This window comes from Zosterops lateralis (assembly GCF_965231275.1).
Source record: "Zosterops lateralis genome assembly, chromosome: 11".
Taxonomy (NCBI): Eukaryota; Metazoa; Chordata; class Aves; order Passeriformes; family Zosteropidae; genus Zosterops; species Zosterops lateralis.
The window spans coordinates 12,881,895-12,902,936 of NC_139771.1; the positions used below are offsets into that span (position 1 = coordinate 12,881,895).

At 60.1% G+C, this 21,042-nt stretch overlaps 4 protein-coding genes across 8 annotated transcripts; 2 read left to right on the forward strand and 2 right to left on the reverse strand.

The window, feature by feature from the left end:
• Positions 1 to 53: 53 nt before the first annotated feature.
• Positions 54 to 11,695, forward strand: BRPF1 (bromodomain and PHD finger containing 1). Of its 2 annotated transcripts, none has more exons than XM_083869211.1 (13): positions 54 to 690; positions 1,582 to 2,541; positions 4,764 to 4,920; positions 6,006 to 6,137; positions 6,457 to 6,585; positions 7,560 to 7,872; positions 8,359 to 8,673; positions 9,638 to 9,925; positions 10,015 to 10,162; positions 10,712 to 10,848; positions 10,934 to 11,052; positions 11,159 to 11,313; positions 11,400 to 11,695. In XM_083869211.1, the coding sequence occupies exons 1-13, from the start codon at positions 95 to 97 to the stop codon at positions 11,581 to 11,583; spliced, it is 3,633 nt and encodes a 1,210-aa protein (XP_083725337.1). In that variant the 5' UTR covers positions 54 to 94; the 3' UTR covers positions 11,584 to 11,695. The 2 variants fall into 2 exon arrangements, with proteins under 2 accessions (XP_083725337.1, XP_083725338.1); XM_083869212.1 differs by having other exon boundaries at positions 8,362 to 8,673.
• A 544-nt stretch (positions 11,696 to 12,239) lies between these two features.
• On the forward strand, positions 12,240 to 13,785 carry OGG1 (8-oxoguanine DNA glycosylase). 3 transcript variants are annotated; one of them, XM_083869247.1, is made up of 7 exons: positions 12,240 to 12,352; positions 12,435 to 12,721; positions 12,796 to 12,975; positions 13,054 to 13,232; positions 13,307 to 13,448; positions 13,541 to 13,590; positions 13,671 to 13,785. In XM_083869247.1, the coding sequence occupies exons 1-7, from the start codon at positions 12,243 to 12,245 to the stop codon at positions 13,719 to 13,721; spliced, it is 999 nt and encodes a 332-aa protein (XP_083725373.1). In that variant the 5' UTR covers positions 12,240 to 12,242; the 3' UTR covers positions 13,722 to 13,785. The 3 variants fall into 3 exon arrangements, with proteins under 3 accessions (XP_083725373.1, XP_083725371.1, XP_083725372.1); XM_083869245.1 differs by having other exon boundaries at positions 12,796 to 13,232; XM_083869246.1 differs by having other exon boundaries at positions 12,796 to 13,232; positions 13,343 to 13,448.
• A 491-nt stretch (positions 13,786 to 14,276) lies between these two features.
• CAMK1 (calcium/calmodulin dependent protein kinase I) lies at positions 14,277 to 17,575 on the reverse strand. The gene is made up of 12 exons (XM_083869244.1): positions 17,528 to 17,575; positions 16,992 to 17,105; positions 16,152 to 16,283; positions 15,864 to 15,938; positions 15,655 to 15,793; positions 15,434 to 15,560; positions 15,264 to 15,339; positions 15,057 to 15,169; positions 14,868 to 14,946; positions 14,683 to 14,770; positions 14,469 to 14,595; positions 14,277 to 14,391 (listed from the first exon to the last, which is right to left on the reverse strand). Exons 2-12 carry the CDS (start codon positions 17,075 to 17,077, stop codon positions 14,336 to 14,338), a joined length of 1,098 nt encoding a protein of 365 aa, XP_083725370.1. The 5' UTR covers positions 17,078 to 17,105; positions 17,528 to 17,575; the 3' UTR covers positions 14,277 to 14,335.
• A 373-nt stretch (positions 17,576 to 17,948) lies between these two features.
• Positions 17,949 to 20,995, reverse strand: TADA3 (transcriptional adaptor 3). 2 transcript variants are annotated; one of them, XM_083869231.1, is made up of 8 exons: positions 20,461 to 20,989; positions 20,085 to 20,335; positions 19,810 to 19,915; positions 19,525 to 19,666; positions 19,271 to 19,374; positions 19,060 to 19,169; positions 18,739 to 18,924; positions 17,949 to 18,662 (listed from the first exon to the last, which is right to left on the reverse strand). In XM_083869231.1, the coding sequence occupies exons 1-8, from the start codon at positions 20,665 to 20,667 to the stop codon at positions 18,470 to 18,472; spliced, it is 1,299 nt and encodes a 432-aa protein (XP_083725357.1). In that variant the 5' UTR covers positions 20,668 to 20,989; the 3' UTR covers positions 17,949 to 18,469. The 2 variants fall into 2 exon arrangements, with proteins under 2 accessions (XP_083725357.1, XP_083725356.1); XM_083869230.1 differs by having other exon boundaries at positions 19,271 to 19,666; positions 20,461 to 20,995.
• Positions 20,996 to 21,042: the final 47 nt, after the last annotated feature.

A 21,042-nucleotide genomic window follows, 5' to 3' on the forward strand; every position in this document is an offset into this window, starting at 1 on the left:
CGGGGGAGCCAGGGCAGGGCGGCCGGGGCCCGGGGAAGGGGCGGCGGGGCGGGGGGCCCGGCCCGGCCCGGCCTCGGCCCCCCGTGGCCCCGCCATGGGCGTAGATTTCGACGTGAAGACCTTCTGCCACAACCTGCGGGCCACCAAACCGCCCTACGAATGCCCGGTGGGCACCTGCCGCAAGATCTACAAGAGCTACAGCGGGATCGAGTACCACCTGTACCACTATGACCACGACAACCCGCCGCTGCCCCAGCACACCCCCCTGCGCAAGCACAAGAAGAAGGGGCGCCAGGCCCGCGCCGCCAACAAGCAGTCGCCCAGCCCCTCCGAGACCTCCCAGTCGCCCGGCCGAGAGGTGATGACCTACGCCCAGGCCCAGCGCATGGTGGAGGTGGACCTGCATGGCCGCGTCCACCGCATCAGCATCTTCGATAATCTCGACGTGGTGTCCGAGGACGAGGATGTTCCCGAGGAGGTGCCCGAGAATGGGAGCAATAAGGAGAACACGGAGACGCAGAGCGTCCCGCCCAAATCGGGGAAGCACAAGAACAAGGAGAAGCGCAAGGACTCCAACCACCATCACCACAACGCCTCGGCCAGCACTACCCCCAAGCTGCCCGAGGTGGTGTACCGAGAGCTGGAGCAGGACACCCCTGACGCCCCACCTCGTCCCACCTCGTACTACAGGTATTGTCCATGGCTGGGTACAAGGAGACTCCTAGGCTCATGCCCTGGGTTTGGAGGTGGAATTGGCCCCACTCTGTTCAAGTGGCTTGCCCCATGGCTCCTGGAAATGGCCTCTGTCTGCCTCTCCCAGGTCTCACAGAACTGTCTGTTCCATGGCTTCAGGCTCCTGGGGCTCTGCCTGGTGTCACATCACAGTTCTGAGGGCTCTGTGCATCTACAGAACTCTCAGTTGCTGCTTAGGTAATTTCCAGCAGTTTGATTGCTGTGCTCTTTCCTTGCTGGAGCAGCACATAAAATCAAAACAAAACCCAAATGTGTCCTTTTACCTCTCATTTTGTTCTTTGGAGGTATGTTAGGATATTTTCAGAGCCCTTCAGCACCAAGTTGTACCTCTAGGATCTGTCTGTTTGTGGGCATAATTCTTAATTGTTATCCTACAGTACTCTGTAAGAGATTTGGTGGAGGCAGTGGCCCCAGTCAATACCGCAGGCAGAAGTAAACAGAGCCCCCTAACCAGAATTAATGAAACATGGTGCCTCCATGTGTGATTATCATGTCTTGGTCATGAGGCTGCTGCCTCCAGAGCACTGGCACTTGCTGGGTGGTACATGCAGGCCCCCTCCTTGCACTGATGAGTCTCCAAGGCCTGACTTTGCTCCTTAGATCAGTGTTGTTTTGTCTCCAAGATGCTGTTGTGCTGCTGTGCTAGTCAGGGTACAGCAGCACCTCCCGCTTCTGCACATTCCTGCCTTGTTCATGTTTCTTTATTTTGACTTATGGCTCAGCTGGAGCACTTGAACATTCCCTAAGTCACAGAGAAATCCTGGAGTTGGGGCTCAGCAGCTCCAACAGTGTCAGACATGCCCTTAATTTCCCATGGTGTCTTTCCAGGTACATTGAGAAGTCGGCAGAGGAGCTGGATGAGGAGGTGGAGTATGACATGGATGAGGAGGATTACATCTGGCTGGACATCATGAATGAGAGGCGGAAGAATGAAGGTGTGAGTCCTATTCCCCAGGAGATCTTTGAGTACCTGATGGACCGGCTAGAGAAGGAGTCCTACTTCGAGAGCCACAACAAAGGGGACCCAAACGCCTTGGTGGATGAGGATGCCGTCTGCTGCATCTGCAACGACGGGGAGTGTCAGAATAGCAATGTCATCCTCTTCTGCGACATGTGCAACCTGGCTGTGCACCAGGAGTGCTATGGGGTGCCCTACATCCCCGAGGGACAGTGGCTCTGCAGACGGTGCCTGCAGTCACCCTCACGCGCTGTGGACTGCGCCCTCTGCCCAAACAAGGGGGGGGCCTTCAAGCAGACGGACGATGGGCGCTGGGCACATGTGGTCTGTGCCCTCTGGATCCCGGAGGTGTGCTTTGCCAACACCGTCTTCCTGGAGCCCATCGACAGCATCGAGCACATCCCACCCGCACGCTGGAAGCTCACCTGTTACATTTGCAAGCAGCGTGGCTCTGGGGCTTGCATCCAGTGTCACAAAGCCAATTGCTACACTGCCTTCCACGTCACCTGCGCCCAGCAGGCCGGGCTGTACATGAAGATGGAGCCCGTCCGAGAGACGGGTGCCAACGGTACCTCCTTCAGCGTGCGCAAAACCGCCTACTGCGACATCCACACACCGCCAGGTTCTGTGCGCAGGCTTCCCGCCCTCTCCCACAGTGAGGGCGAGGAGGAGGATGAGGAGGAAGAGGAGGAGGGGAAGGGCTGGAGTTCTGAGAAAGTCAAAAAAGCAAAGGCCAAATCTAGGATCAAGATGAAGAAGGCACGGAAGATCCTGGCGGAGAAACGAGCTGCAGCACCTGTGGTTTCTGTGCCCTGCATCCCCCCACACAGGTATGAGCTGCCACCCTCCATGGACTGGGGAGAAATTTCTCCTTTCCTCCGTGCTTTGTGTCCTGTTTTCCATGTAGGCATTATCCTATTCCTCTCCTTAGCTTTTTGCACAGGTACTTCTCACTTCGTTGCCGCAGAAGGCTGTAGTGGTTTCCTCTGGGAGTCTTGCAGAAAGGCTGGGCCATGCACTGCCCCACAAAGGTGTCTGGGCCCTCGGCAGGGCAGGAAATAGCTGCTGTTAGTTTAACAGTAGAGAATGAACTTGGCCGGATGCATCAGGGAGCAGCTGGAGGTTCCCAGCACTCCTTTCCTGTTGTGCTGACCTCAGGCACTGGAGTAAAAGAGGCGGGGAGAAGGGAACTCCTCTCCTTTCGACGAGGTCTATTTTCTCCTGAGAATATGTCAGGCAAAAGACATAAGTGTGGGAGTGATTCAGGCCTGGGAAACGGGCTAATCCCGGGGTTATTTTGGCTCTGGAGCAGAGAGGTCTGGGGTCGGGATCCATCCCAGCAGCCACGTACTCATCACTGGGCTTCCTCAGTGCTCTCTGCCAGGCACAGCAGCAGCTGCTCCTTCTCGGCACTGCCTGTTGGAGCAGGGCCGGGCAGCCACGGGTGCTGAAAGCTGACTGTGAGCAGGGGTGGTTGGAGAGCACCAGGACTCCTGCCTGCCAAGGAACTGAGCGGTCCTAAGGCTGACTCCCGGGCATGAGGCCTCACTAGGGGTTGTTGCTGTCACATTCCAAACCTGTGGTTTCATGGGAAGGTGCAAACACCCTGTAGTTACAGTTGCAACTGCTTTGTGCCTTGTTAGATTGTTGCGCTGGCCTGCAAATTCCAAAACAAGAGTATCTAAGAGCCTTGCCAGAATTGGTCGGTGTAGTTTATTGCCCTGGATGGCCTCAGCAGTATGTAAAAGCGCATAAAGGCATCCTAGGATGTTTTTGGATTTCACTATCACCCTGCAGCAGGTGACACCCAGCTGAAGCACAGGTTGGGCATGGAAGCGTTTGCCTCTGTGGTGGTGAGCCTCCAATCCTGAGCTGCTGAGCTCTCTTCCTTCCTGCGGCAGGAGCTATGCTGGGGCTGTGACCATAGGACACTGACAAGACCCTCAGACCCTCAAGACCTGTCTCCTGTGCAGTTGGAAAGGGGCACATGGAAGCTATGGGCTGTGCACTCTGGGCAGCATTCTGGTGACTTGGGGAGGCAGGTCTTCCACAAGGCTGCTGGCTTTTTGCCATGGTCTGCTTGTGTCCCAAACTTACGTTTTTGCTCGCTCAGGGCTTGTCCATAGCAAGAACCTCTTTTCTTATGTGTGGACATGTTGGCAGGCAGTTTGTAGAGTCTTGCTGCTATCACACTCACAGTGAAACCCACACTGAGCTAGAAGCTGTTAACCTCTCCCCAGGCCTTCCTGTTGGGATTAATTATTCTTCAGGGGCTGTTGCCAGAATGGCACATGTCTTCCTGTGGGAGCTGTGCTTGGCCAGTGCTGGCATATGAGGCTGCTGTCCCCAGTCTCTTCAGCTGAGGCTGATGCAGGTTGGGTCATCCCCTGAGAAGAGCTGTCCCCAGTAGGTGGGGAGATACTAAGGGTTCATCCCTTTGTCTCTCTACTGGCAGGGCATTTCTGTCCAACTCTGCTGAAGGAGGCTGTCCAAGCCTCCAGATTATCTGCTGTTGTAGGAAGTAAGCAATCCCTTTTGTGGTGTTTTGGGCTGTTTAGGATAGTCTTGGATGGGAATAGAGCAATTCCTGCCTCCTGCTCCCTCCTCATGCTTTGCCAGGGTTTGAATTTCTCTGGTGACATTTGGCCAGATCCCCCTGTCCCAGCAAGTGGCCCTCAGCCAGGTAAATAATGATTCTGGGATAGTAGCACCATTACACTTGTGGTCTCAGGGACCGTGGGAGCTGTTAAAGGTCAAGCCCCCAGTGTGGCTGTCTTGCACCCCAACCTGCCCCAGGCTTTGTCCAAACGTTGGCAGGAAGCAGAATGGAAAAATGTGTTATGGAGAATCATATTTCCTAGCATCCTCTGTTGTGCCTACCCTGTGTGACTTGGTGTTACAGAAAATCCTGCCACAGAAAAGGATGTTCCCTGCCTGAGGAGCTTCTCAGCTGCTCTTGGGTGGCCTTGCTGCTACATGTCCCTAGCCAGGGCTTCTGCAGCAGCCAGGCTTGTCTCATTGATGGACTCTGTGGTTCCTCTCCTTTTCTCAGGCTCAGTAAGATTACAAACCGTTTAACCATCCAGAGGAAGAGCCAGTTCATGCAGAGGCTGCACAGCTACTGGACTCTGAAGAGACAGTCCCGCAATGGTGTCCCCCTGCTCCGCCGCCTTCAGACACACTTGCAGTCACAGAGAAACTGCGACCAGGTAAGGGCTGCTTGTTGGGGGCTGCAGGGAACCCTGGCTGTCTGCGTGCTTCCTGCGCCTTTGGAGCTGTGGGCTCAGAGCCTTTGCTGCATGCAATGCCTGCAGGTGCAGAATGAGGGTCAGGGGTATGAGCTTTCAGATGAGGAAAGGGCAGCCCCAGCTGCTTTTGCTGCTTTGTCTTCTCCTCCACTCTCAGTGTTCAGTGAATTTCCAGGCAGTGATGCCACTGGCAGCCTGCCACGAGAAAGGAATCCTGCCCTCTCAGGCTGCCATGCTGAAGGTAGTTTATTTCTTGTGCCTGCATTTAGCCAGTGGTGATGGCAAACCTGTCAGAATTGGCTCTGGTGTGAGGCCGCTGTGTCAGGCAGTGTTGAGAGAGTTGGCCAGAGATCTCCAGAAACAGTCTGGAACAAACCAAGGCCTTGCTTCCAGTTTCTGATACTTCTCCAGGAGTGCTCCTTCCAGGTGCTGCTTCCAGCCAACAGTAAGCACTTCAAAGATGTGAAGTCTGGTGCCAGAGAGGAAGACTTTTCTTCTGGCTCCCCATCTGAGCTGTAAATCTTCCTTTCTGAGCCCTTTGATGACTGACTGGGCAGGAGTTTCTCCTGCCTTTGTCCGCTCTTATTTTTGCTGGAGAAGAATTGAGAGTGCTTCTGCTCAGTTTTGGCTATGGCAGGATAAAAACTTTAAATTTTTTGGTGCTCCAGAAATGAAAGCAACCAGAGCTGTGTTCCCTTTTTAACCTGTCACATTCTGTTGGACCTGTGAGCAGCAGCACAGACCTCTTGGGCAGCTGCAGGCAGTCAGTTGGTCATGTTAGGAAGAGTGTTTCCAGAGGTTCAGGATATGCACCTCCTGACATCCTAAGGGCTTGGTGACCAAGGAGCAGGTATTTAGCTCTCCCCAGAGGTGAGACTGGTCCTGAATCACCTGCCTAGGTTACAAGAAAGGAGCCATGACCTTTGCTACACCATTCAGTCAGGCATGCTGGTTCCCTTTCCTAGGGAAGAGCCCCAGCACACAGTCAGGAAGGTGGAGATGGGAGCACATCTTCTATCAGCTCATGGTCTCTGATGTTCCCACAGAGAGACACTGAGGATAAGAACTGGGCCCTGAAGGAACAGCTGAAGTCATGGCAGCGCCTGCGCCATGACCTCGAGCGTGCGCGCTTGCTGGTGGAACTGATACGCAAGCGGGAGAAGCTCAAGAGAGAGACGGTAACGATTGCCCCTCCTTGGGGAGCCGCTGGGGTGGGCATCAGCAGGGGCTCCTTAGAGTGCTGTAGGTGTGCCAGGCTCTGCTCTGATGGCTCCAAGCAAAAGTGGCTGCTCTGCAAGGCACAGGTGGGACGCACAGGTGCTGGAGCCGGTGTTACACCTCTGCTCCCCAGAAGTGGGGGTGAGGGGCAGTCCCTACCCCTCAGCAAGGAGAGCAGGAGGGTTGCTGTCCTGCAGGGCTGCACTGCTGCTCCCTGGGGACAGTCTCTACTGTCTTGCTGGGGCCAGGGGCTCAGCCCCTCTCTGTTCTTTGTTTCAGATCAAAGTGCAGCAGGTGGCACTGGAAATGCAGCTGACCCCCTTCCTCATCCTCCTCCGCAAGACGCTTGAGCAGCTGCAGGAGAAAGACACAGGCAACATCTTCAGTGAGCCGGTCCCTCTGTCTGAGGTAACAGAAATCTACGAAGTAAGAACCCCTTCCCCAGATTTCTACTTCACTCAAACCTGTCCCTTGCTCCTGCCAAGGACTGCCCAGGGTGTGCTCTGGTCCAGAAGATCCCTGAGCAGCCTGGTGTTGGCTCATGCATCCCAGCACCACTGCCTCACCCCAGGGGGGTGTGCAGCAATGCCCCTCCTGGGTGAGTCAAATGCAGAACAGCAAAGCTGGTGACAGCTGGGGCACAGCACTTGGCTCTTCCTCTGCGTGTGTTACTGGTGACACTCCAGGGTCTGTGAGCAGTTGGGGATTTTTACTGGGAAAGGCAAAGTGCCAGCCCTTAGCAGTTGGCATGCTCTTACCTGTCCTCCTGTGAAGGTCTCTGCTAGATGACTGAGCACAGCACAGAGATGGGTTTGACCCTTAGACTGTCACTGCTGTGGACAGGGCAGATAATTCCTGAGACTGTCACTGAGTCCCTGCCTGGATAGATGGCGAAAGTCCACATGGTCTCTGCAAGGTTCTGTCAGCAGGTCAGCATGGAGACATCTTAGCAGATGGGGAGGAAGGCTACACCATCTCACCTGCAGCCAGTGCTGCCACCTGAATGGCTCTCTTTTACATATCTGCACTCACTCTCACCCCTGGGGCTGAACTTGCAGCTCCCGCTCCAGGGAATAACGTGTGGCATACTGGATCCCAGCTGCCTGCAGGCAGGAGTTGAGGACAGGATGCTGTCATGTGTGCTGGAGCCATAAAAATGCTTTGGAGTGTATATCCGCTCTAACAGGTTGAGCACAGCACATGGGCTTCCTAGTCCGGAGGCGTTGCTGTTCCTCAAGCTGCAAAAGCAGACGGCATCCCTCGATGTGCATTTGGGCAGAGCACAGGGAGTGATACCTGATTCCTCTAACAACTGTTTTCTTGGAGCAGGTACTGCTAACTGTGGCTCCTGGGCTCTTAACTCTGGCTCTTTCCTCATGCAGGTCCCAGACTACCTGGATCACATCAAGAAGCCAATGGATTTTCAGACAATGAAACAAAATCTAGAAGCCTATCGCTATCTGAATTTCGATGACTTTGAGGAGGATTTCAACCTGATTATTAACAACTGTCTGAAATACAATGCCAAAGACACGATCTTCTACCGGGCAGCCATCCGTCTGCGGGAGCAGGGAGGTGCTGTGCTCCGGCAGGCTCGCCGGCAGGCAGAGAAGATGGGCATTGACTTCGAGACAGGCATGCACTTCCCTCACTGTGTAACAGTGGAAGAGGCTCAGATCCAAGACATTGAGGATGGTGGGTACTTGTTCCCTGTCCTGGGGTGTGAGGGCTACTCAGAGGTAAAGCCCAGGCAGCGTCAAGGCACCCAAGAGTCTGAGCTGCCTCTTCTGGGAGATTAAGTCAAGTTCTGGGTTCTGTGTCCCCACTCCCTGCAGAGCTGGTGGTTTTGCTAGCCATGTACTTATCAGCCCCATTAGGTTGGTTCTAGGCAGTGTGTCCTTTCTTTTCTGTTGCATCCTTGTTCCAGACAATGTGAACCCTGGTATTCTCCACACTGCTGATCAACCTGCTTTCCCCAGTAATCCCAACTGGCTGATTTCCCACAGGGCTCCTTCTCTTTGTCTTTTAGGATAACTTTCCTAAAGGGTTCACAGGTGTTTGGTGCCACGTCAGCTCTTTCTCCTCTGCAGGGAACCTGGATTGCCTCATCCCCTTTCAGGTAGAGGAGCTCCAATGGGTACCCAATTTCTTTCATCCACCTTCTCCTCTTTGTTTCCCCAGAAGATGTGCGGCTGCTGCTCTCGGAGAATCAGAAGCACCTGCCCTTGGAGGAGCAGCTTAAGATCCTGCTGGAACGGCTGGACGAGGTCAACGCCGGCAAACAGAGCATAGGACGGTCGCGCCGGGCCAAGATGATCAAGAAGGAGATCACAGTCCTACGGCGGAAACTCGCACACCCGCGGGACCTGGGCCGGGATGGGCTGGAGCGGCACAGCTCCTCTGCCAGGGGAGTCCTGCAATCCCACAACCCCTGTGAGAAGGACCTGCAGACAGACAGTGCTGCAGAGGAGAGCAGCAGCCAGGAGACTGGCAAAGGTAATGCTCCCTCCAGAACTGCCAGTCTGCGGAGCCATGGAGAGCTGCCTGTGGACAGGCCTGTCTGGGGAGAGCCTGCCCTGGCAGCTGCCTCCTGAGGCAGGACAACTGTGTGGGCAGCTCCCCACACACACCTCGCTCTTTACTCTTCCATGGGAACAAGGCAGGTGGCCTCTTGTGGGACAAGAGTCCCTTATCCCACATACCCCTGCGGGGACTCCTCGTTTCCTGTAGTGCCTCCCTTAGGAGTGGGTGCCAAATATGATGTCTGTGCCTGCCCAGGCTCGCCCCCAGTGTGCTCACTGGATAGTTTGTAGTGAGCTGTGCCAGCCAGGCAGGGGGGGATTGGATGAAGGAGGCCACAGCCTGGTATGTGTTTGCCCCTGGGGAGGGTTGGCAGGTTACTGGTGTTCACAGCTGCGGTCAGAACTCACCTGGTGAATTCATCTCCTTATCAGTCGAGGAACTGGATGCTGTTCCAGAGACTGACAGTTCCAGCTTTGTGATATGGGGCATGAGGTGGATTGTTTCCTCCTGACAGAACCTGCCAGCTTGGCCATGTTGCCTGGGTTTCTAGGGGCATTATGGAACAGGCTGCCTTCAGTGTCCCTTTCTGCCAGAGGGCATGGGAGGGAGTTGCAGCAGCAGTGAGTGAGCTCCAAATGCTCTCCCAGGGCTGAGAGTCAAACAGGCCAGCTGCCAGCTCCCTGGATAGAGATGCTGAGCTGAGTTCTGTGGGGAGCACAGCAAAAGCTCCAGGCAGAAGTACCACGTGTCACTGGGGGTTTGCCACCTCTGCATCCTAGTCCTGTCCCCTAATCACTGGGAAAAGCAGGTTCTTCCTGCAGTGAGGGAGGATCTTCTGAGATAATGTTCCCCAGAAATGAAACTGTTTCATGACACCACTGCCATGCAGTCCCTGAATGGCATCAGGGCTGCAGCTGACACCTTCTCCCACTTCCAGGTCTGGGTCCCAATTCTTCTTCTACCCCAGCACATGAAGTTGGCAGGAGGACCTCTGTGCTCTTCTCCAAGAAGAACCCTAAAACTGCGGGCCCTCCAAAACGTCCAGGACGCCCCCCAAAGAATCGAGACAGCCAGATCACTCCTGGGCATGGGAGCAGCCCCATTGGGCCCCCCCAGCTGCCAATAATGGGGTCCTCCCAGCGGCAGAGGAAGCGAGGGCGAAGCCCGCGCCCCAGCTCCAGTTCGGACAGTGACAGCGACAAGTCCACGGAGGACGCTACCATGGGTGGGTGCAGCTGGCCAGCTGTGGCCCCACTGGCAGCACGGGGCAGGCTCTGGTGCAGTGTTAATGCTCTTTGTTGGGGTGTTTTTCAGACCTGCCAGCCAACGGTTTCAGCAGCGGGAACCAGCCCGTGAAGAAGAGCTTCCTGGTGTACCGCAATGACTGCAATCTTCCCCGGAGCAGCTCCGACTCGGAGTCCAGCAGCAGCAGCAGCAGCAGTGCTGCCTCAGACCGCACCAGGTACTGCCCCCGGCTCAGCTCTGCTGACAGCAGTGCTGCCCAGGGTGGCAGTGGGCAGCTCTCAGCCTTGAGTTTCTGGATGAGCACCCCTGTTTGGTGGTCCCCATCTGTTTCATCCTGCAGCTCAGCTGCTAATCCCTAGAAGTCTGTGAGGTTTGTGCCTTTTTAAATGTAAAACCTAAAGGTGCAAGAGTGCAGCAAAGGGCTGCACACTAGGAAGCATGAACTAGGGGATTTGCTGTTGGCACAGTGGCTACTCTGTCATTGGCCCTTCCAACAGCCAGCACCAGCAGGTTCCTGCCTGCTCCTCTAATATGGATCAGGGCACATCTTCTGGGCCTCCCAGATGGGAACTGGGTGAGAGTCTGGCTTCCACCCTGGCAGAAGCAGCATCCCACCTTTCTGCCTGGTACCCCTGCCAGGTCCTTCCTGGTGCCAAGGCTGGCGGTTGGAGGCCACAAGCCGTGGTGTCCCACCATCCTGGCCTCTAGAAAACAGTTTCTGGGAGCTTAGGGTGACTCCTGATGGCTCTGCTCCCTGTCTCTGCAGCACAACACCCTCCAAGCAAGGCAGAGGGAAACCCTCCTTCTCCCGAGTGAACTTCCCAGAGGACAGCAGTGAGGACACATCAGGGACAGAGAACGAGTCCTACTCCGTGGGCACGGGGCGAGGTGTGGGGCATGGCAGTAAGTACTGTAGCTGTGCAGCCACATGCCTGGCTGGCAACATCACCTGGGGGGACACAGCTGACTCCCTTCTCCTCCTGTACAGTGGTGCGGAAGGGCATGGGACGTGGCACAGGGTGGCTGTCTGAGGATGAGGATTCTTCTCTGGATGCCCTGGACCTGGTGTGGGCTAAGTGCCGGGGTTACCCCTCCTATCCGGCATTGGTGAGTACTGACTGTCATTGGAGCCTCCAAAATCCATGTCCTTTCCCTGCAGACTGGCTCTTGGCCCCCCTGTTCTCCTCTCAGCTTTCCCCTGCTCTTTTTGCAGATCATTGACCCCAAGATGCCGCGGGAAGGCATGTTCCACCATGGTGTCCCCATCCCCGTGCCCCCCTTGGAGGTGCTGAAGCTGGGGGAGCAGATGACTCAGGAAGCACGCGAGCACCTCTACCTTGTCCTCTTCTTCGACAACAAGCGCACTTGGTAAGGCCAGGGCACCAAGGGCTTTGAGGGGGGGTCCACAGAGACGATTGTAACCCTCAAACGAGGTGGCCCCCCGCTCTCTGCAGGCAGTGGTTGCCCCGGACGAAGCTGGTGCCTCTGGGGGTGAACCAGGACCTGGACAAAGAGAAGATGCTGGAGGGCCGCAAGTCCAACATCCGCAAGTCAGTGCAGATCGCCTACCACCGCGCCATGCAGCACCGCAACAAGGTGCAGGGCGAGCAGAGCAGCGACTCCAGCGAGAGCGACTGACCCGGTGCCACCGGCCGCTCCCCCACCGAATCTCAGGGCAAACGGGGCTCGGTGACCCCCACCCCGTGCAGCTGGTCTGCACCCAAGGGGGGCCGGAGGACCGGGAGGGGTGGGGCCGGTCCCCCCGCGCCCCCCCCACTCTCCCGTTCCCGGTGCCCGCTCCCCCAGCCCGCCGCTCCCGGGATGCTGTTCTGGCCGTGCCCCAGGGCGGCCCCCCGCGCCCCGCACCCCCGTGCTGCCCCCCACCCCCGGGCCCAGCCCCTGGGCGGCCCCGCGCTCGGACGTTGTTTGTATTTATTTTGAAGGAAGAAAAATCTATTGATTCTTAGAAAATAAACCTCCGCTGCGGAGCCGCGGCCGCTGCGGGCGGGAAGGGAGCGGGAGCGGGAGCGGGAGCGGGGCGGACAATGTGCGGCGGCGCCGGCGCCACTTCCGGCTGCGGGCGGAAGTTGGGGCGGGGAGCGCCGGGCGGGTTCTCTATGGTGGGGGGGGTTGGGGGCGGGCGAGGAGGTGCGGGGCCAGGAGCACGGGCCGGGGGCTGTGGGGTCGTGTGGGGCCGGGCCGGGGCTGTGGGGCAGCCCGGGGCACAGCACCTGGCGTGCCTTGACCCCGCCGCCCCCGCGGGCAGGGCAGGGGCCCGCAGTCGCTCCCCGAGCCCCATGAAGCTGCGGGACGCTCCGTCCGCCTGCCCGTCCCTGTGGCGCTGCCTGCCGTGCCCGCCGGCCGAGCTGCGCCTGGACTTGGTGCTCTCCTCGGGACAGAGCTTTCGGTGAGCCAGCCCGGGGCTCTCGGGCGTCCCCCGGCCCAGCCCGGCGCGTCCGAGCCGGCCCGACCCGCCCTGTGTGCGGCAGGTGGTGGGAGAGCAGCCCCGGGGCCTGGACGGGTGTGCTGGAGGGCCGCGTGTGGACACTGCGGCAGGACGGGGATCGGCTCTGGTACACGGTCTACGGCGAGGAGGATGAGCACGGGGAGGAGGAGGAGCGGGATGAGTGTCCCGCCAAAGCGGCGAGGCTGGACGTCGCAGAGACGGACCGGATCCTGCGCGACTACTTCCAGCTGGACGTGGGGCTGTCGGGCCTGTACCGGGCCTGGGCGGCGGCCGACCCCCTGTTCCGCAAGGTGGCCAGTGACTTCCCAGGTGAGGCGGCCCCACGGAGCTATAAGGGGTGGCCATAGCACCTGCCCGGCGTCCCTCACCGTGTTCTGCTGCAGGGGTGCGGGTGCTGCGGCAGGACCCGGTCGAGTGCCTCTTCTCCTTCATCTGCACCTCCAACAACCACATTTCCCGCATCACTGCCATGATCGAGCGCCTCTGCCAGGCCTTCGGCCGCCGCCTCTGCTGCCTCGATTCCCGGCCCTTTCATGCCTTCCCAGCCCTCTCGGCGCTCACAGGTGCACCTCCACCCTGCCGCTGTCATCTTGCCGCGGCCTCGCCCGCGCCCGCTCACGTTCCCTGTTGTGCCCCCGCAGGCGCCGATGCCGAGGCCCGGCTGCGGGCGCTGGGCTTTGGCTACCGGGCCAAGTTTGTCAGCGGGAGTGCGCGGGCCATCGCCGAGGGGCTCGGCACCGAGGGGCTGTGCCAGCTCCGCACCGTGCCCTATGCCGAGGCCAGGAGGGTGCTGTGTGCCCTGCCTGGTGTAGGTGCCAAGGTGGGTGCCAGGACGGGGGTGGGACAGGGAGCAGAGACCAGCACTGGGAGCTGACCGGGTGCCGCTGGTGGCAGGTGGCCGACTGTGTCTGCCTGCTGTCCCTGGACAAGGCGGAGGCGGTGCCGGTGGACACGCACGTCTGGCACATCGCACGGCAGCGCTACGGCGTGGCACTGGGCGGCAAGAGCCTCACCCCCCGCGCCTACCAGGAGATCGGTGAGGGCAGGGCTGGAGCCTGATGTGGGACCCTCAGGGGTGGTGGATACTGCAGGTGTACTCCCACGCTGGTGTTCACACTCTCTCTGCAGGTGATTTCTTCCGGGGGCTGTGGGGCCCTCGTGCCGGCTGGGCACAGGCAGTGAGTACCCCCCCTTCCTGGAACCCTTGCCCCCCATCCCATGCCCTTGCCATGCCCTCCCCATTATCTCCCCACTCCAGGTCCTGTTCTGTGCCGACCTCCGCAAGGGCCAGAAGCCAGCCTGCAGCTAGCATCAGGCCTGGGAGAGCTGAGGCTGGGACAGCTATGAGGCTGGGCTCCTCTAGGGAACAGCCCAGGAGGAACAGTGACTTGAGTTGGGACAGTGCAACTGCTGCCAGCCTGGGATGGATGGGTGTGGCCAACTGCCTGTCGCCTGCTCACTGGGTGCATGGGGGAAGCTGCTGCCCTGGGTAGTGAAGCTCGGGGGGGGGGAGTTGAGGCTGTGTCCAGCTCCCTCAGTGCAGAGCTGAGCCAAGCACCTTTGGCCTCTTGTCTTTATTACAAGCAATAAAATAGAAACATCCATTTGGAAAATTGTCCTTGAACATGCTGGGGTTGGGGGTGTGGGACAGTGCCAGGCCAGGCGTGGAGGGAGGGAAGGGGTGTGGGGAGGGGCCTGGGACAAAGCCCCAAGCTGGGGGGCTCTGTGGTGTGCTCCTGCCCCGATGCAGAACTCTGCTGTGAGGCTGCAGTGGAGGCAGCTCCACATAACCAGGACGAGCTGAGCAGGTTGCCTCCACACTACGTCCCCTGCTCCTGCACTGCACAGCCCCCCACCCCACATTGTGCCCATGGGGGGCTGGATTCCCCTGGGCCCCCTTGGAGGCAGCTACGTGGGGCCGTCTCAGTCTGGTGGGAGACGCTGAGCTCTGCTTGTGGGTGAGCGCCCACACTCTGACCCTGCAGGGAGGAACAGGGTGAGACCCTGGGGGCAGCCCCGAGGGGTGTGGGATGGGGATAGGGGGTTTGGGGCTCACCATTGCTGGTCCCCCCGACCAACCGTTCGCTGGGGCTGGTGGGAGTCGTCTGCCCAGGGACATCCTGGCTGGTTCCCAGTTGCAGCTTTCTCATGTGTCTCACCACCGCCGTGGCGTTGAAAGCTTGCTACTGACCCCACAGTGTCCATCAGCTGGTATGGGGTGCCTGAGGGGCTGCTGCACCCCCTAACACCCACCAGCACCCCACACTCACCTTCCACTTGCTCTTTGCGAAATTCTTCTTGATCTGTTCACTCACTGACTGGTGGATGTTCTTGTCCAGGGCTGTGTCCCCAGCAATCCTGGAGCAAGATGGAAGTCAGCAGGGGCTTTCCTATCCCATGGCTGCTGTGGGGTGAGCTGCAGAGGGGGGCAGGCAGCAAAAGGTCTCCCCATTACCAGGGATGCTGCAGGGCTTGCTCGCAGGTGAATCGCTTGCCAGGATCCTTCTCCATCAGGTGCTGGATAAAATCCTTGGCTGGGACAGAGCATGGAGCAGCTCTAAGTGCTTTTGTCCACCCATTCCTCTGGGTACTGTGAAGCTACACCAGGCTCAAAGGCCCCACTGCCCTGGTGGTCCCAGCTCACCTGAGTCCGAGATATCATCCCAGTAGGGTGAGTCAAACTCATACTCGGCCCGCAGGATCTGCTCGAAGAGCTTGGCATCGTTTTCATCATAGAAAGGGGGGTAACCACAGAGCCTAGGGGGACAGTGGGGAGGGGGCTTCTGGTCCCAAGCAGCCCAAAGGTGCCAGGCCCCCAGGAGGGGAAGGTGGTGGGTGGGGGGATACATACAGGATGTAGGCAATTACTCCAATGGACCAGCAATCCACTGCTTTGCTGTAGGGCTTCTGTGCCAGCACCTCAGGGGCTGGGGGGAATGGCAGCGGTGAGGGGGGACCCCAACCTGTGCGGGAATCCCAAGCCCACAGCTAGGGTGGTGGCAGCCCATTGCAAGCACTCACCCACATAGCCAGGGGTGCCACAGGCTGTGGACATGACACTGCCACAGCCCTCAATCTTCGACAGCCCGAAGTCACTGATCATGATCTTGGAGTCCTCATCCATGCTGTAATAGAGCAGGTTCTCGGGCTGCAGAAAGAGGAGGGTCGAGGGAGGGGTGACACTGGAGTCTTCTCCTGCCACCACCACGACAGTGCTGTGAGTGTCCCCCCTCAATGCTCACCTTCAGGTCACGGTGAACGATGCCCATGTCATGCAGGTACTTGACGGCATCGAGGATCTGCCGGATCAGGGCGCTGGCATCCCGCTCAGTGTAGAAGCCCTTCTCCACAATGCGGTCAAAGAGTTCCCCCCCTGAGACCCTGCAGGGATGGGCAGCACCCGTCAGCATGGCCCCCCTGCCCCTCTGGAGCCCCACCCAACGCCACTCACAGCTGCATGATGAGGTAGAGGTGGGTGCCACTCTCGTAGATGTCATCCAAGGCCACGATATTGGGGTGCTTGATTCTGTGGGGGGAGGCACAAAGGGGTGGTGAGAGGGCACCGGGCTGCCCCCACGCCAGCCCCCAGGAGACAGGGAGCAGCCAGGCTCTGTGCCACAGCTCATCATGCGCCGCTGGCTATTTTGGGCACTGGCAATAACATGCAGCAATGAGCGCTGGCAGTGGGGGGCTGTGCCGGGTGTGGGGGGCACCACCCTGGTGCTGGGACGGCCCCTACTTGTGGAGGACGACAATCTCGTTCTCAATGCTGGTCTCCTTTCCCTCCAGTGCCTTCTTGGCAATGCACTTGATGGCCACAAGCTTCCGCGTCGCCTTCTCCTCCGCCAGGACCACCTCAGAGAAGGCTCCCCTGGGGGGGGTGAGGGATGAGCAGGGCACGGGAGCCACCAGCCGGAGCTGCCGATGCCGCCATGCCATGATTGTCATGGCGACAGGCAGAAAGTCCAGCTATTTATAGGAGAAAAGCAAGCAGGAGCGGCCCGCTGGGATGGCTGGACATGGACCCTGCCAGCGATAGGATGCCTGGCACCCTCCGCCCTCCCAGTGTGGCTGCACCATCCCCATATCAGGCAGAATAAGGCTGTGGTCTTGCCGAGGTCAAGCTGTGCTGGGGCTGAGCCCCCACGTGGGTTGCAGTAGCCCTCTGCTGTGCTATCCTGTAGCCACCCAAGAGCCAGCCAGAACTGTTGGCAGTGCCCAGGTGGGGAAGAGACAGGAGTGACAGGCAGTGTGTTTGCACTGGGCTCTAAGCCTTAACGTAATTAACCTGTTAATCCAGCCTAAGAGCCTTACGGTGCCATGGGCATCACTGGGAACTCCTGTGCCTGCCAGGGGACCACCCTCAGGTACCCTCAGCACAGCACAGGGGACCAGCCAGCGCCAGAGGGAGGTGGCACCTGTGCCCCACAGCATGTCCCCTCATATGCAAGTCCCACCTTGGGCCAGTATTTGAGCTGGTTCCACACGGCAGGTCACTGCCACATGGCAAAGCCTGAGGGGCCAGACCCACCACCACGAGTGGGCTGTGACTGGTGTGTCACCCCAGCCTGCAACTCACGTGCCCAGGACATCTCGAAAATCATAGATCCGCTGAATATCCTCGATCCTCTTCTTCCAGCTGGGCCCATCCTGCCCTAGCGGCATGGTGCCCTGTGGGGCCACACACTCCCACCTGTGACACGAGTGGGGCAGGCTGTCGGCGTGCTGGGACGGCACGGGGACACGAGGGTGACAGGGGGCTGCGGGGAGGTGGGTGTCATCGCGGGGTGATGGGAACGAGCTGTGTCTACGCAGGACTTTTGGCGTAGATTGCCCCAGCGGGGAAACACGCCGGGACCCTCCCGACGCCCGCCCATGGGGCGGTGCGGGGCGGGCAGGCAGCGGGAGGGCTCCAGACACACGCGTGGGTGCACGGGGGGGTCCCCACCGCCATTCCCCACGCCCGCCGGCTGGCACAGCCGCGCCGGGCGGGACACGGGCGGGAGCGGAGCTGCGCGGCGCGGGTGACGCGCACCGCCACCGCCGCTCCTCGGTGTCACGCGTGGGCATGACCTCCGCGCCGGGCACGCCGCCCCCGCCCCGCCCCGCCCTTACCGACGGCCCCGGGCCCCGCGGCGGAGCGGCGGCGACTCCTCCCGGCGCGGCGCCGCCGGACAGCGCTGACGTCACGGTGAGGGGCGGGCGGGCGCGCGGCCGCTGCCAATGGGAGGGGGCGGTTCGGCCGCGGGGGGAACGGGGGGGACACGCGTGACCGCGGGCGCGCGTGGACAGGCGGGAAAGGCGCGGGGAGGGCGGCGGGAAAGGCGCGGCATCACCCACACACTCCCCCCGCGCGTCTGCTGTGGGGATGAGAGGGCATTCCTTGGGGGAGAGGAGGACACGCGTGGAGTTGCAGGACAGGCCCAGCCCCGCCACTCCTCGCCCCCCTCCCCAGACTGAGCGCAGCACCAGCAGGACCCACCCCCACAGACGGGCAGGGCTGTCCCCCATGACGTCCCCAATTGTCACCACAGTATCACCAGCACACGGCTGCCTTTATTGCCCGTGCTCGCGGCAATAGAAACCACCGGTACATGGAGAGCTCGGCCACCCACCTACCGAGCCCCCCACCCCTCCAGCCCCTTCCCCTCCCCACTCCCTCAAGTCCACCCTTGGGGGCTGGGATCTCCCCCTGCCCCACATCACAGAGAGGGACATGGGGCCGTGTGAACTGCACCATCACATCTAGCCCCTGCAGTGACCTGGCTGATGTCACCTGAATAACAGGGGTGTGCAGGGGGGACATGGGAGTGGAAGCCACCAGCCGGGGTGCGGGTGTTCAAGGGAAGGACCTCCACAATTCCACAGGGTGCCCATCTTGGGTCAGTGACAGCCTCACACAGGGAGGGGACTGCTGCTGGACTCCTTCATCCGAGTAGGGAGGCTGAGCAGACTCAGGGCATGGGGGAGACCAGTTCCATCCTGTGGTGGCAGGGCTCAGGCAGGGCAGCCCCCTGCAGGTGAGGTCCACACAGAGTGAGGTGTCCTTGGTCCCTGCTACCCATCCAGCAGCTTAAGGATGCTCTCCCGCTCCTTCAGGGTCTTCCAGGCCTGGTCCTTCTCCTTTTTGGTGGGTGTGCGCTTCTTCTGCCGGGCAGCCATGATCTTGCGGAACGCATCCATCACCTCGTTGTCAGCCATGCGGACACGCTGCCGCAGCTCCTGCCGGTGCAGCTCCTCCTTGGCCAGCCTGGGGGGCACAGGGGGAGTCAGGCCCTGCAGGGCAGCCCCCCTGCCTGCACCCATCCCTGCCCGCTCGCCCTCACCGCAGCAGCTCGTGCTTCTTGGTGCGGTTGTGTGCGCTGAGCGCCTTCAGCTCTGCCTGCCTCTTGCGTAACTCCGCCAACACCTCGTCCTCAGAGTCCTCAGCCGGGCGGTCCTCTGACTCCAGCAGGCCCTGGGCCACCAGCTCCTCCTTGATCCGCCCCTCCAGTGACTTGGTGTGAGGGACACTGCCAGAGGGGGGAGAGCGGCTGCTGCCCACCACACGGCCTTTGCTCCCCGTGACTCACAGTGGCAGGGAGCCAGCAGCGTGCTTGGGGCACCCACGGGCAGTGCTGAGCTCTGGGCCTGCCTCAGCTGCTCACCTGAAGGGCTTGTTCTGGCTGCGGGGAGATGTGCCAGCACCGTCAGCTCCTGAGTCCTTGCCAGTGATCTCAGGGATGGGGGAGTCCTCGACAGGAGAGATGATGTTCTCCTAGCAAAGGGAGCACGAGGGAAGGGTTACAGTGCTGGGTCTTGGCAGCAATGCCCCACAGTGCCAGGCCACTGTGGTATGGCACCACTGCAGCCCCTCACCTCCACAAGGGCCTGCAGGAGACGCTGTGTCAGGGGACCAAAGGGACACCCATCCTCTGGCTGCTCATGCTGGGCTTCTGACTTCTTCAGGAGGGCATCAACATCTGAGAGGAAGCGAGAGAGGGAAAAAGCAACACCAAAGGCACAGAGATGAGCAGTGGGGCAGGGCAACTTCAGCCTTTCTTGGGCTTGGCTCCACTGGGCACAAGCCCTCCCAGCCCCCCTGGAAAAAGGCAGGGGTGGGATTGGGGCACCTTTAGTGTCCAGCTCAGTCAGCGGCCCCAGGACACCTTTCTTCTTGTCAGCAGCAGCTGCTGCCCGGGCTCCATCCTTCTGCTCCTCCAGCAGGTCCTCTTGTGCCCAACGCTGGGAGTAATGCTTCCCCAGTGGTGGAATCTGCAAGAGCAAGGCTCAGCACAGCTCCTGGAGCCTCTGCCTTGCCTCCCACTTCCCCAGTGCCACAGGCAGGAACAGTCACTGTGAGGTGCCAGAGGGGATGGGGGAGAGAGGGCAGACAAAGTGGCTTAGGAGCTTTTCACCTTGTAATGCTCAGCCTCATCCTCTGGTGGCTTAAGCAGCTCCTCCAGGACTCTGACCTCCTCGTTGGTGAGATCAGCACAGTACGGCTCCACCGATGCCCAGAACCTGCGAGGATGGATGGACTGTGAGAGGGAGCTGCAGGGGAGCACATGGAAGGTGACACATGTCCCCTTTCCCCTTGTGGCCCCTCTTCTCTCAGGCTAGAGGCAGCCCTTGTGCCATGGGCTCCAAGGAAGGAGAAAAATGATCCCACTGCCTCCCAACACCCACACACCTGTTTGGAGCATCATTTTTGGGGATGCGGGGCACATCAATGGGATCATCCTGGAACTCATATTCCTGGATCTTGGGCTGCAGGTTCTTGGACTTGGGCCGCCCAGGCCCAGGCCCAGTCCCATGGCCTCCTTTGCCCTCCAGCTTCTGCTTCTTGGGCTTCCCATGTTTTACAGACGTGCCCACATCGTGGTCCTTGCTCAGCTTCAGGAACCGCCGGTCGCCCTTCTTATCCTGCCAGTCCGTCAGGATCTGGAAGAAAGTGATGTCCCATAAGGTGCTGTGGCCGGTGCTGGGCAGGGGCAGACCAGAGGCAGCCCCTTGGTGGGAAGGAGCCAAACAGAGAGTCTGTCCCTGACCCAGCGGGGCCCCAGCACCTGTGTCTCAGCCTCCAGGACGCGAAGGCGGCGGCTGGCAGAGGACAGCAGCGTCTCCAGCTCCAGCTGCAGCGTGTCCAGCTCCTCGATGCCGATGCCATCGTCCTCCGAGCGGGCCAGCACGGCCGTGTACCGGGGGCACACTTTCACGTGGTCCACAGACTTGAAGTCATGGAACTGCAGCGGGCAGTCCTTCAGCTCGCTCATGGCGATGGGGACCGGGCACCCAGTGAGCTCTGGGGACCGACGGGCGCACGGGGGAGCCGGAGACAGGGGAAGCCGGGAGGGAAGGGAGTGGAGTGGGGGGCTACGGAGAGTCGGGGGGCATCGAGGCTCTGTGGAACCCGGGGTGGAGGATCACCGGGGCGCTGAGAGGAACGTGGGGAGAATCACCGGGGCGCTGAGGGAACGGGGCGGGGGGGGAATCACCGAGGCGCCGAGGAACCCAGTAGGGGGATCACCGAGGGGAACCGGAGGGAGATCACCGGGGGCTGCGGGGACGAGGCGGGGGCGGCCCCGGGGCGCAGCGGAGGCCGCGGGGCCGGGTCTGGGCCGGGCGCCCCTTCCGGCCCCGCGGGCGCC